The 13,514-nt window shown below is 40.9% G+C and overlaps 1 protein-coding gene across 9 annotated transcripts in view; it reads right to left on the reverse strand.

Annotated features, from left to right (window-relative positions):
• LOC311630173 (F-box/WD repeat-containing protein 12-like) overlaps window positions 1-13,514 on the reverse strand; it is a 55,445-nt gene that overhangs the window by 40,982 nt on the left and 949 nt on the right. For all 9 annotated transcript variants that reach the window (XR_014796334.1, XR_014796335.1, XR_014796336.1 and 6 more), the window contains 3 exons: window positions 11,067-11,104; window positions 5,251-5,414; window positions 4,723-4,841 (listed from right to left, as the gene is read on the reverse strand). Coding sequence is in view for 3 of the 9 variants with exons in the window: in XM_084899028.1 (XP_084755154.1) it covers window positions 4,723-4,841; window positions 5,251-5,414; window positions 11,067-11,104 (321 nt within the window). In the remaining 6 variants the exon portion in view is untranslated. The remainder of the gene's footprint in view (window positions 1-4,722; window positions 4,842-5,250; window positions 5,415-11,066; window positions 11,105-13,514) is intronic.

The following is a 13,514-nucleotide window of genomic DNA, read 5'->3' on the forward strand; positions in this document are numbered from 1 at the left end:
AATCTCTAAGTAATACAGGACAATTATGTACTAGGTAATATTTACCAGATTCTAAAAGCAAATATCAAATTCAAAAGAGATCTGCACAGCAAGGAAACAATAAACAGAATAAAAAGACAATATACTGAATGGGAGAAAATATTTACAAACTATCCAATAAAGGGTTAATTTTCAAAATATGCAAGTTTCTCCTATAACTCAAGACCAAAATAAAAATAAAAAATAAAAATAAAAAAACTGGGCCCTGCAAGACCCCTACTACACAAAGACACTCTACCAATTCCAGGAGATATAGCAGCTCTACCCAAATCATAGAAACAAATACATGGAAGCAGCAAAAATGCAGAGACCAAGAAACATGTCACAAATGAAAGAATAGAAGAAATATCCAGAAAAAGTAATGAAATGAAACCAAGCAAACTACTAGATACCAAGTTTAAAACAATGGTTATAAAGATGCTCAAGGATCTTAATGAGAACTTCAAGAGAATTTCAAGGATCTTAGTGAGAATTCCAAAGACATGAAAAAGGACCAGTCAGAAATTAAGCATGCAGTAACTGAAATAAAGAATCATTTACAGGGATTCTACTGTAGGGTAGAGGATTCTGAGAATCAAGACAATAATCTGAAATATGAGGAAGCAAAAACACCCAATCAGAAAAGCAAAAAGAATAAAAAAAGATGAAGATAGGTTACAAGTGTATGAACATTCGCATTATGGGGGTGCTGTAACAAGTGTATCAACATTCGCATTATGGGGGTGCTGGACAGAGAAGAGAGAGAGGAAGATATAAAAAACCTACATGAAGAAATAATGACAGAAAAATTCCCCTGCCTGGTGAGAGAAATACACTTTTAAGTCCAGGAAGCACAGAGAGTCCCTTAGAAGAGGAACTCAAAGAGTCCCACACCAGGACACATAATTAAAATGGCAAGGGCTAAAGACAAAGAGAGAATCTTAAAAGCAGCAAGAGAAAAGCATTCAGTTACCTACAAGGGAGTGCCCATATGACTATCAGCTGATTTCTCAACAGGAACTTTGTAGGCCAAAAAGGAATGGCAACAAATATTCAAGGTAATGAATAGTGAGGACCTACAAGCAAGATTACTCTATGCAGCAAAACTATTACTTAGAATTGAAGAGCAGATAAAGATCTTCTCAGACAATAAAAAGCTAAAGGTGTTCACCACCACCAAACTAGTATTAGATGAAATGTTGAAGGGTTTTCCTTAAGAGGAGAAAGCAGAAGAGGAAGAGGAAGAGGAAGAAGAAGGAAGAGGAAGAGAAGAGGAAGAGAAGAGGAAGAGGAAGGGAGGAGGAAAAGGAGGAGAAGAAGAATGATGATAAAAAAATGAATAAAATGGCAATAAATACATATCTACCAACAACTGAAACTAGAAATCAAAAAGACAAAAAAAATTGAAGCTAGAAATCAAAATAAATGAACAAGAAATCTAATGAATAAAATAAAATTATGAATAAAATAGAACCATAGGCATGGAAACATGGGACAGAGTAATGAATCTCTACAAGAAGGGGAAAGGGGGGCAGAAAGAGATTAACCAAAGAACATATATGCACATATTCATTACCTATAGACACAGATAATAGGATGGTGAAGGCCTGGGGTGAGGAGGGAATTTGGTGGAAGGGGACAATGGAGGAGGGGGGGATATATGTAATACTTTCAACAATAAATATTTTAAGAAAAAGAGGGGGAAAAAGTACTTTCTAAAAGCATGAGGACAGTTTAAGGAAACTTTGGGGCAACATGAAACAAAACAACATTCGGATTATAATATACCCATAGGGAGAAGAGAGTGAGCAAGGGATAGAGAACCTGCTGGAAGAAATAATGACAGATAATTCCCTAAGTTGGGGAAGGAAAAAATCACACATGTTCAGGAAACATGACTGGTACCAATCAAGAGGAATCAAAAGAGACACACTCCAAGACACATCATAATTAAAATTGCAAACACCAAGGACAAAAAGAGAATCTTTAGGGCCATAAGACAAGGCTATCAGCTGATTTCTCAACAGAAGCACTATAGGCCAGCAGGGAATGGCATGAAGTATTCAAAGTAATGAGAAGAAATAATCTAAAATCAAGACTACTCTATCCAGGAAGGTTATCGTTCAAAATAGAAGGAGAAATAAAGAGAATTTCAGACAAAAAAAAAAAAAAAGGCTAAAGGAGTATATTATCACCAAACCAGCACTGTAGGAAATGTTAAAAGCACTACTGTAATAAGAAGAAACATATATAAAGAGAAACATAGGCATAAAGAATAAAAATGGCAATGAATAAGTATCTATCAATAATAACCTTAAATGTAAATGGATTAGATGCTCCAATCAAAATGAGACATAGATCAATAGATAAGAAAATATGACTGACATATATGCTATCTCAAAAGACTCTCAGGATAAAATGAAGGGATGGAAAAAATATTCCATGCAGATGGGAAAGAAAAAAAAAAAAAAGAGCAGGAGTAGCAATACTTACATCTGAAAAATAGAATTTAAAGCAATAGCATTAACAATACACAAAAAAAATCCATTACATAATATTAAAGGGATCAAGAAATAATAACCCTAGTAAACATTTATGCACCCAATATAGGATCACCTAAAAAAAAAAAAAAATATATATATATATATATATATATATATATATATATATATATATATATATATATATATTGCTCTTGGCAAACTTTAGGGGAGAGATCAACAACAATACAGTCATAATAGGGGATTTTAACACTCCACTGACATCACTGGCTAGATCTTTCAGACAAAGAAACACACAAGGAAACAGTGACCTTAAACAACATCAGATGGATTTAACTGACATTTACAGAACATTCTACACCCAAACAGAAGAATGTTCATTCTTCTCAAGTGCATATGGGTCATTCTTAAAGACGGACCACATGTTAGGACACAAAATAAGTCTCTACAAGTTCAAGAGAACTGAAATCATATCAAACATCTTCTTGAATCACAGTGGCATGAAAATAGAAATCAACAACAATACAAAACACTAAAAAACATTCAAACACATGAAGACTAAATAGTATGTTTTTAAACAATAAATGGGTTACCAATGAAATAAAAAAGAAATAAAAAAACTTCCTGGAAATAAATGAATTTGAACACCCAACAACTCAAAATCTATGGGACACAGCAAAGGCAGTTCTGAGAACGAAGTTCATAGTATTATAGGCCTACCTCAATAAACAAGAAAAAGCTCTAATAAACTATCTAACACTACAACTAAGAGAAAGCATTACAGACTAATTAAAAAAACAATACAAAAGATCAATGAAACCATGAACTGGTTCTTTCAAAAAATAAACATTGATAAAGCTTTAACCAGACTCATCAAGAAACAAAGAAAGATGACCCAAATAAATAAAATCAGAAATGAAAGTGAAGAAGTAATCACTGACATCACAGACATACAAAGGATTGCTAGAAAATACTAGGAATAACTATATGCCAACAAATTGGACAATGTGTATGAAATGGACAAATTTCTAGAAAAACACAGTCACTAAAAACTGAATCAGGAAGAATCAGAAAACCTGAATAGGCCAATAACAACCGATGAAACAGAAGCAGTAATCAAAAACTCCCAGCAAACAAAAGCCTGGTCCAGCATTCTTCACAGGGCAGTTTTACCAGACATTCAAAGAACTATCACCTATACTCCTCAAACTATTCCAAAAAGTCCAAGAGGAAGGAACATTTCCAAGCTCTTTTTATGAAACCAGCATTACTCTAATCCCAAAACCAGATAAAGACACTACAAAGAAAAAGAATTACAGGCCAATACCCCAATGAACATAGATCCTAAAATTCTCAACAAAATATTAGCAAATTAGATCCAGCAATATATTAAAAAGATCATACACCTTGACCAAGAGGGATTAATTCCAAGGATGCAAGCCTGTACAATATTCACAAATCATTAAATGTGATACAATACATAAACAAGTTGAAAGACAAAAATCACATGATCATATCAATAGACACAGAAAAAGCATATGACAAAATCCAACACCCATTTTTGATAAAAACTCTGAGCAAAGTTGGAATAGAGGCTTCATACTTCAACATTATAAAGTCCATATATGACAAATCAGCAGTGAATATTATACTCAATGGGCAAAAACTAAAAGCATTCCTTCTAAGAATAGGAATAAGACAGGGATGTCCACTTTTACCACTCTTATTCAACACAGACTACTCAGTCTACACTTGTATAAAATTAGGATGATGGTAATACCGAGTAGTCTGCTCAGCGGCTGTGAGAATCAAATGAGAAAAAGCTTTTAAACTAAGAGCACCAGCAACGTGTGAAATCGTTTCAGGGTTTTCACACTAAGCTTGCTCTGGAGGTGACTACAAGCTGCAGTTCCCTGGGCTCAACCGCCCAGGGGGCCAGCATCAGCTTCCACATGGAAGTCACTGAGCACAGCAGCGCCCCCCACTGTGCAAACGAGCCCGGGCAGAGGAAGTCAGAAGCAGGACATTTGTGATCACTCAGACTCGGGTTTGAAGCATGACCTGGCATGGCGTCTGAGCCTCCTGCCGCTCAGATTTCTCATCTGGACAACGGGGCTCCCACTCCTCACCGCAGAAGTCGCTGTGATGGCTAAATGAGACTGAAGACACTTGGGACTCATCCTGGCCCCCTCCAGCCACTCACCTCACGTAGATGCCAGGCCCGCACGGTGCCGTCCGAGGACGCGGTGCACACCACAGACTTCTCCCGCCTGTCAAAGCAGTGCTCGCTGGGGGAGACGTAGGCCAGCTTCGCTATCTCTCCTGAAAGAGAGCACACTTGCCTCAAGGGGACGCTCCTGCCTGGAGTGTGAACCACCTGATGCAGGGCAGGCGAGACAACCCCTCCCTTTCTGTCTCCTCAGCGCAACAAGCGCGAATTGGGAGACAGCGGTGGACAGAAAGGACGAGGCCTTAAGACTTACAACTTGGGTTGCATGCACAGGACTGCCCACAGCCTGCCAGCCCCATCACCATGAAATAGATGCAATGACCCCCGCCCCCAGGGTTACAGTGACTGTCAATGACTTAACACACATGTTGCACCCAGCATGGAACGTACCCGTCAAGCGGCATCTTCCAGCCCACTGGCTCAAACACAAAATGCCAGCGGACCGGACCAGGGGAGTGAGTGGTGGGAAAGCGTGCAGCTACCACACTCCCAACGCCTCACCTTTGTGCCCGGCAAGGGCTTTGCAGACATAGTCCTTCTCTGGCCGCCCGGACTGCATGCGGAAGTCCAACTCAGATCGGCAGAGGTAGTACTGTTTCCATGTCTGTGTGCCCCGTGTCACCTGGGAGTCTTTACAGGAGGGCCAGCGTCTCAGGCACAACTGCCTGAAAACAGACCACAGGCCCAGGCAGGACAGAACAGTCATCAGAAAGCACTGTGGTACCAGCGGGCCAGGCTCTAATCCCCGGCTTCACCATCTCACTATGCCTGTGCAGACCACATTTCCCCTCCTGTTAAAGGGGGAAATGGTGAGGTAACAGAGAGTGTGTACTACTGTGAGGTACAGTGCTTTGTGTGTATCCAGCCGATCTGCAGGACAACTCTGTGAATTAGGTCCTGATTGTCATTCTGCCCGAGGACAGAGGGGCAGACAGAGGTAAACACTTACCTAGGGTTATGCAGCCATGACCATTCCAAGGCTCTGCTTATTTTGAAGTATCTAACTCTTACTATTGAATTGTCTATCTTTTTCTTCAATTCTGTCAGCCCTTCAAGGCTCTGCCTATTTTGAAGTATCTAACTCTTACTATTGAATTATCTATCTTTTTCTTCAATTCTGTCAGCCTTTCATGTATTTTGATGCTGAAAGTAGGTGCATATATGTTTATAAATCTTATTTTTTATTGCTTTCCGAGAGGCCGGGGGGGGGGAGGGGGGGCGTTGAGGAGGAGGGAAGAGAGAGAGAGAGAGAGAGAGAGAGAGAGAGAGAGAGAACATCCATGATGAGAGAGAATCATTGATTGGCTGCCTCCTGCACACCCCATACTGGAGATGGGAGCCCACAATTTGGGCATGAACCCTGACGAGAAATTGAATCTTGACCTCCTGGTTTATGGGCCAACGCTCAACAGCTGAGCAAAGTTGGGCTGTTTATAAATTTTAGATCTTGATGGATTAACTTGTACTTTTTGTCTTAAAGTCTGCTATTAGGTTGGCCATTCCAACACTCTTTTGATTACTGCATAGTATCTATTTCCATTCTTTTATTTTCTACCTGAGCCTATGAATCTAAACTGTGTTTATTATAGACAGAATAAAGTATTAATCCCTTCTGCCAATCTCTGCCTTTTTATTGGAGTATTTAATCCATATACTAACAAGATAATATTTACATATGTTATTTACTTATTTCTATATTTCTATGCATTTTTTCCTTCTCATACTCTATCACTATCTTCTTTTATATTAAATTTTTTTTAGTGTCCTATTTTAATTCCCTGTTGCTTCTCACACCATAGTTTTTTGAGTTCATAGTTTTTGGAAATTACTATTAAGATATTTATCTTTTTTTTAATAATTTAAACAAATTTTTTTTTTTCTTTTTGTTAATCCTTACCTGAGTATACTTTCCCCATTGATTTTTAGAGAGAGTGGAAGGGAGGGAGGGGGAAAAAGAGAGGATAGACAGACAGACAAAACACCGATGTGAGAGAGACACATCAATTAGTTGCTTCCTGCATGCATCCCAACCAGGGCTGGGGATCGAACCTGCAACCCAAGCACGGGCCCTTGACCAGGAATTAAAACCACAACCCTTTGGTGCTTGGGCCAATGCTTTAAATAATGAGTGACACTGACCAGGACAAATAAAATTCACATTTTATTTATGTTGAAAAACTAATTTATAACAATCTAGTTTTAATAATTACTGAATTTCAACAGTATTCAAAAACTTTGCTCTGGTATAGCTCCATTTCTTGCCCCCTCATTCATGCTGTTATTATCATACAAATTATATCTTTATACACCATGTACCCAAAAGGAATTTACAGCTATTGGTTTATGCAGTCTTTTACCTCACCTAGGAGAAACAGTTATAAAAAAATAAGTTTACACTGCCTTTTATGTATGCCCATGTAGTCACATTATAGTACTCTGTATTTCTTCATGTGAATTCAAGTTCCTATCTAATGTCCTCAACCTGAAATACTCCCTTTAGTATTTCTTGTAGGGCAAGCTTACAAGCAACAAACTCTCTGAGCTTTTGTTTAATCTGGGAATGTCTTAATATTCTCCTTCATGTTGCTAGATACAGAATTCTGTGTGACCAGTCTTTTTTGTTCCATTTGTAATCTCACTGCCTCTGGGCTCTATTGTGTTTTTTACGAGAAGTCAATTTTAATCTCATTGGGGTCCCTTATACATGATGAATTGTTCTCTCTTGATGCTTTCAAATTCCACTGATTTTGGCTTTCGAGTTTGATTATGTGTCTCAATGGGAAACTCTTTTGAGTTTATCCTACTTGCAGTTCATTGAGCTTTCAGATGTGTAAATTAACAATGTTCATCAAATTTGGCAAGTTTTAAGCCATTACTTCTTTAAATACTTCCTTTTTCCTTTCTCCTATCATTCTTGGACTTCTATTATGCATTGAGGGCACACCTGATGGTGTGCCAAAGGCTCTTGGACAGTACTCATCTTTTTTTTTTCACCTTTACATTCATTCTCTTTCTCAGACTAAATAATCTGACCTAACTTCAAGTTCACTGATTCTTCTGCCTGCTCCAAACTGCTCTTTAATTTTTAATTTGTATTTTTGTACTTATCTACTCCGTAATTTCTATTTAGTTATTTTTTTTATAATTTTCTTTATTGATATTCTCTATTGAATAAGATATTGTCCCACTAATTTCCTGTAGTTCTTTGGGCATACCACTGACCCTTGAACAACATGGGTTTGACCTGCACAGAGCTACCAAAAGCAGATTTTTTAATATATTTTTATTGATTTAGAGAGAAAGAAAGGAAGAGGAAGATAAATAGAGAAACACTGATATTTGACCCTGACCAGGGATCAAACACGTAACCAGGTAAGTGCCCCATCCAGGAAAAATTACTGGTGACCTTTTGGTGCACAGGATGATGCTCAACCAACTGAGCCATGTCGGCCAGGGTTATAAGCAGATTTTATTCAATGTTCAGTACTATTAATGTAGTTTCTGTTCCTTATATCTTATTATTTTCTTTTCTGTAGCTTACTTTATTATAATGATATAGTATATATAATGTACAAAATATGTTAATCAACTGTTTATGTTATTGGTAAGGCTTCTGGTCAACAGTAGGTATAAGATTTTTGTCCAGTCTCTTCCTGCATCCCCCACACCCCTTTCCCCCTAAGGATTGTTAGTCCACTCCCTTTCTATGTCCCTATATTCATCAATTTATTCTGGTCATCAGATTTTTTATTCACTTGATTTTTAGATTCACTTGTTGATATGAATTTGTTGTTCATAATTTTTATCTTTACCTTTTTCTTCTTCTTCCTCTTCTTAAAGAACACTTTTCAGCATTTCATGTAATACTGTTTTGGTGGTGATGAACTCCTTTAGCTTTTTCTTGTCTGTGAAGCTCTTTATCTGCCCTTTAATTCTGAATGATAGCTTTGCTGGGTAGAGTAATCTTGGTTGTAGGTTCTTGCTATTCATCACTTTGAATATTTCTTGCCTCTCCCTTCTGGCCTGCATAGTTTCTGTTGAGAAGTCTGCTGACAGTCGTATGAGTGCTCCCTTGTAGGTAATTGTTTTTCTCTTGCTGTTTTTAATATTCTCTCTTTGTCTTTTGCTCTTGGCATTTTAATTATGATGTGTCTTGGTGTGGTCCTCTTTGGGTTCCTTTTGTTTGGGGTTCTCTGCACTTCCTGGACTTGTAAGTCTATTTCTTTCACCAGGTGGGGAAGTTCTCTGTTATTATTTCTTCAAATAGGTTTTCAATATCTTGCTCTCTCTCTTCTTCTGCCCCCCATAATTCAGATGTTGATACACTTGAAATTGTTCCAGAGGCTCCTTACACTATCTTCATAGTTTTGGATTTTTTTTTTCTTTTTGCTGTTCCAGTTGTGTGTTTTTTGCTTCTTTGTATTTCAAATCTTTGACTTGATTCTTGTGATCCTCTAGTCTGCTATTGGATCTCTGTATATTATTTATTTCAGTCAGTGTATGCTTAATTTCTAGTTGGTCTTTTTTCATATCCTCGAGGGTCTCACTAAATTTATCAGCCTTTTCTAGAAAATTCTTGAAAAACCTTATAACCGTGGTTTTGAACTTTATATCCAGTCATTTGCTTTGCTCCATTTCTTTCATTTGTGACCTGTTTTTTTGTCTCCACACTTTAGCTGCTTCCCTGAGTTGATAGAGTGGCTCTGTGTGCTAGTGTCCTATAGGGCCCAGTGGCTCAGCCTCCCCAGTTACCTAACATGGACACTCTTGGTGTACCCCTTTGAGGGCTGTGTGCACAGTCTTGTTGTAGTTAACCCTTGATTGTTGTTGGCATCACTGGAGGAATTGACCTCTAGGCCAACTGGCTGTGAGGATCAGCTGTGCCTACGCTGGGAAAACTTCTGTGCTGGAGACACCCTTATGAGATAAGACTTGCTTCAGTGGGGCTTTGGTGCTCACTGAGTTTGCCCCCTGAGTGTGTCCCTTATGGATGTGAGGAACTGTAATCTGGATGATCCCACTCTGACCCCTGGATACACTGGCTCTTGGATCTCCAAGGAGCTGCTAATTTAGCCTCTGCCTGAGGCCACCCAGCAGGAGCTACGGAGAGATCTGCAGATTCCTCCTCTTTGTTTGGGGTTTGGAGGTGCCCAGATGAGGCCCAGCTGTGAAGCAATGCAAGCTGCTGTGGGGTCTTGGGCCTTCTTTTGGATGTTCTGGGTCTCACTGACTCAGCTGCAGCTTGATAGGTAAGTTTAGAATTCAAAAGACCAGGCCATTCATATGCAAAAGCCTCTGCACTCAGCTTGGATGGGGTGGAGTCTCAGGGTGGAGCAAACAGCAATGGTTTCCCATCAGCCCTGCCCTAAGATGGTGCCGGGTCACAGTGTCCCGCAGTAATCACTGCAAGCACCTCTGGAAGAAAGCCACCCTCGAGTTCCACCTGCTGCCAGATAGTCCAGTTTCTCCTCATATGTGTCTGGGTCCCCAGAGTGTCACCCGGAACTTGAGTTCAGAGCAGTCGGGAGCTTGTGTCTCCCTTCGGCTTGAAAAATCCAGCTGCATACTCAGTTGCCAGCCCTCTCCTCGCACACCTCCCCCTCCACACGCGTGCCTCTGTATCTCTGCTCTCCGCACCTCCTCTGAGTCTGTGTGCTTTTTTCTTTCCTTCTAGCTGTAAAATTTCCACACAACTAGTCTTCCTGTGGTTCTGGATGATGTCCGTTCTGTCTTTTAGTTGTAGTTTTGAAGTTGTTGTGCGGGGCAGCAAGTTCAGGTGTTTACTATGCTGCCATCTTGGTTTCTCCTTATTTAAGTTCTAATATCACACATGCCTTTATAGCTATGTTGTTATATCAGAGATGAATGAAAATAAAAGTGGTTTAGTTGTCTGTTGATTTATCTACTATCATGTGTTCATTTGCTGTGTATTTATTCCCCTGAATTTGGTACTCCTGCCTTCTATCAACCTCCAACTCAATTAATAAAATCTCTTCTATTTAGAAAATTATAAAGAAAAGTCTCCTGCCCCAAATAGAGAGCAGTTTCATGCTGGTTGGGGCTATTACTTCTTGTATACTCAATAGAGCCAGAAACATAGTGAATACTCAAAAAAATTAGTGTAAGTTTTTTTGAGCTGCTGACTGAAATATACTTAGTTATGTCTCGAATGGAAATTCCTGCCCAGCTTATCAGCAGAGATGAGAACAAAGACTAGGGTTGGGTTCTTCCCTGTTTTAACAGGTGAACATTATATACCAATCTCCCCTTCTCAGACACTGTCCCAAACACATTTGGCTCTTCTTTAATTCACTCACCTCCACAATTCCTTGGTCCCTGAAACCTCATTCCAGACCTATTAACAAGAGAAGAGAGAAAAGAATAGCTGTTCAGTCACCAGGCAGTTAGCACTTAGCCTGCCAGGCCCTATGAAGGGAAGAGCTAAATCAGACCCAGTGCCTGCACTCATGGAAACTCCTCCTGGGACATCTATACTTAAAATAGCCTAGGTGGCCCTCACCTCTCCCGCGATGCCCTCACGTCGTCACAAGATGGCTGCCCCGACGTTGTCACAAGATGGCCACCACAAGATGGCCAGCAGGGATGCAGCTGGGGGTGACCAGGCCTACAAGGGAGGGCAGTTGGGGGAAACCAGGCCTGCAGGAGAGGGCATTTGGGGTCAATCAGGCTGGCAGGGGAATGTTTAGGGGGTGATCAGGCTGGCAGGCAGAAGCAGTTAGGGACAATTAGGCAGGCAGGCAAATGGTTAGGAACCAGTAGTCATGGATTGTGAGAGGGATATCCAACTGCCGGTTTAGGCCGGATCCCCTGAGGGGTCCCAGATTGGAGAGAGTGCAGGCTGGGCTGAGAGACAACTCATCTTTCTTCTCTCCTCCCTCCCTCCCCTCCCCCCACCACTGTGCATGAATTTCATGCACTGGGCCTCTAGTATTGAAATAGAAAACCACCCAATAAGTGAGAAAGGAGAGAATGACCAAATCAATGTAGCCAAGGGATTCAGAAATGAAATGATTACTGATCAAGTCCCAAAGGATGGGTCATTGCACTTTAGGAGAATGGCTGAAGCATTCCAGGGAGAGACAGAACCACCTGTGCAAAGATTCAGATGAGTGACAGCCAGCAAGTAATTTGCCTTAATTAGAACATAAAGGTCTGGGGAAAGGAGCTGAAGACTAATTCCTGGAAGTCATAATGGCAAAAACAGTGTTAAGCTACTTGAGAATTGTGAATGGAGGGTGGTGTGTCAAACTGTTTTAGGAAAATCACTCTGGCTGCTGTGAGAAGGAATGATTGGAAACAAGGGCACAGGTTATAAGAGGGTTGCTGCGATGGAGTAAATGAAGGCACTGGACCCAGGGATGCCAAGATGCTAAGATGGTGGAATGGGACCGCTGCCAAGGGGAGGCCTCCATATGGGCCCTGGTCTACAAAGTGCCTCAGCAGAAGCTCTGGAAGAGGCTCAGGTGGCATGTGGAAGGCCCACACCTGCATTCTGGAACTCCCTGGACTCTGCCACCCTGGATTCTGGAGCCTACACAGCTTCACTGGGAACTACTGTGGAAATCTCTGTGGCCCAGGCCCACTGAGGGTCCTATCCCAGAAACATAGCTTTCCAGGCCCTGGAAGACACGACGGCCGCCCATCTGAGCCCAGGCTCCATTTTTACAGCCCTTGCTCACCTAAGTCAAAATATCTCAGCCCTTAAGAAGTCTTTTGGGCCCTATCCAGTTGTGGGTTCAATCCCAGATTGGGGCACATATGGGAGATAACCAGTGTTTCTCTTACATTGATGTTTCTCTCTCTCTTCCCCTTCCTCTCTCTAAAATCGATAAAAACGTATCCTCGGGTGAGGATTAAAGTAGGTAGGAATGTAATGTTTGTATTTTACAAAATCAAACCAGCCAAGAAAATGTATCCATTTCCCTTTTCTATAGTTCCCAGTTCAAAACACTACTGAGATCTTGTTTCTCCTAACCCTGGCCTTAACTGTACACCCTGAGGCAGGGATTACTGACCTCACTTTACCTAACAGGGGATCTACAACTTGGGATGTTGGTGCTGTAAAAAAGCCTAGGGCACACCCCTTTCAAACTCGGCTTCTGTGGAAGCAGCCAGGGGTGCAGTTCCCTCCCTGTGTGGGACCACGTGGACGTCCTGGAACTGAGATACTCACCTTAGTGGTGAACATGGGGTTAAAAAACCACTATTTTACTTGACACATTTAAAATTATAATTATAGGACTCAGGTAATCATCTGTTTATTAATCTTTTTGTAAAAATAATTATTTTAAGACTTACTCAACAAATACTTATTGAGAGTGTGATAGGCAGTCGGACAGACATGAGCAGAGCAGGGACTAAGGGCCAGGTACAGAAGGTCGTAGCGACTGACAATTGCAGGGTGGGCCCTCCTCCCCAGGGTGACTTTTCCTCCCCTAGCATTTCCCTGGTCATGTGGTTTGGACCCCCTGGTCTTTCGTATCTCTGGGCACTTGGTTTAGATCCCTGCCCCTAACTTTTCCTCCCTCGAGACAACATCTAGGCCTTAGCTGTATTTCAGCTCCAGGCCCAGAAAAGCAACAAAACCAGATAAGCAACAGCAGAGCTGACCTCGGGACCAGCTGCATTGCATACTGATCACCTGCCCTGGTGCCATCCAATCAGTGGAGACCCCGACCCTGAAAGGACGGACATGAAAAGCTGCTGACTATTCCCCCGAGTTATTCCCTTGGAATCTCCCCTAA

Source organism: Pipistrellus hanaki (genome assembly GCF_964339955.1).
Source record: "Pipistrellus hanaki genome assembly, chromosome: 11".
In the NCBI taxonomy this organism is placed as follows: Eukaryota; Metazoa; Chordata; class Mammalia; order Chiroptera; family Vespertilionidae; genus Pipistrellus; species Pipistrellus hanaki.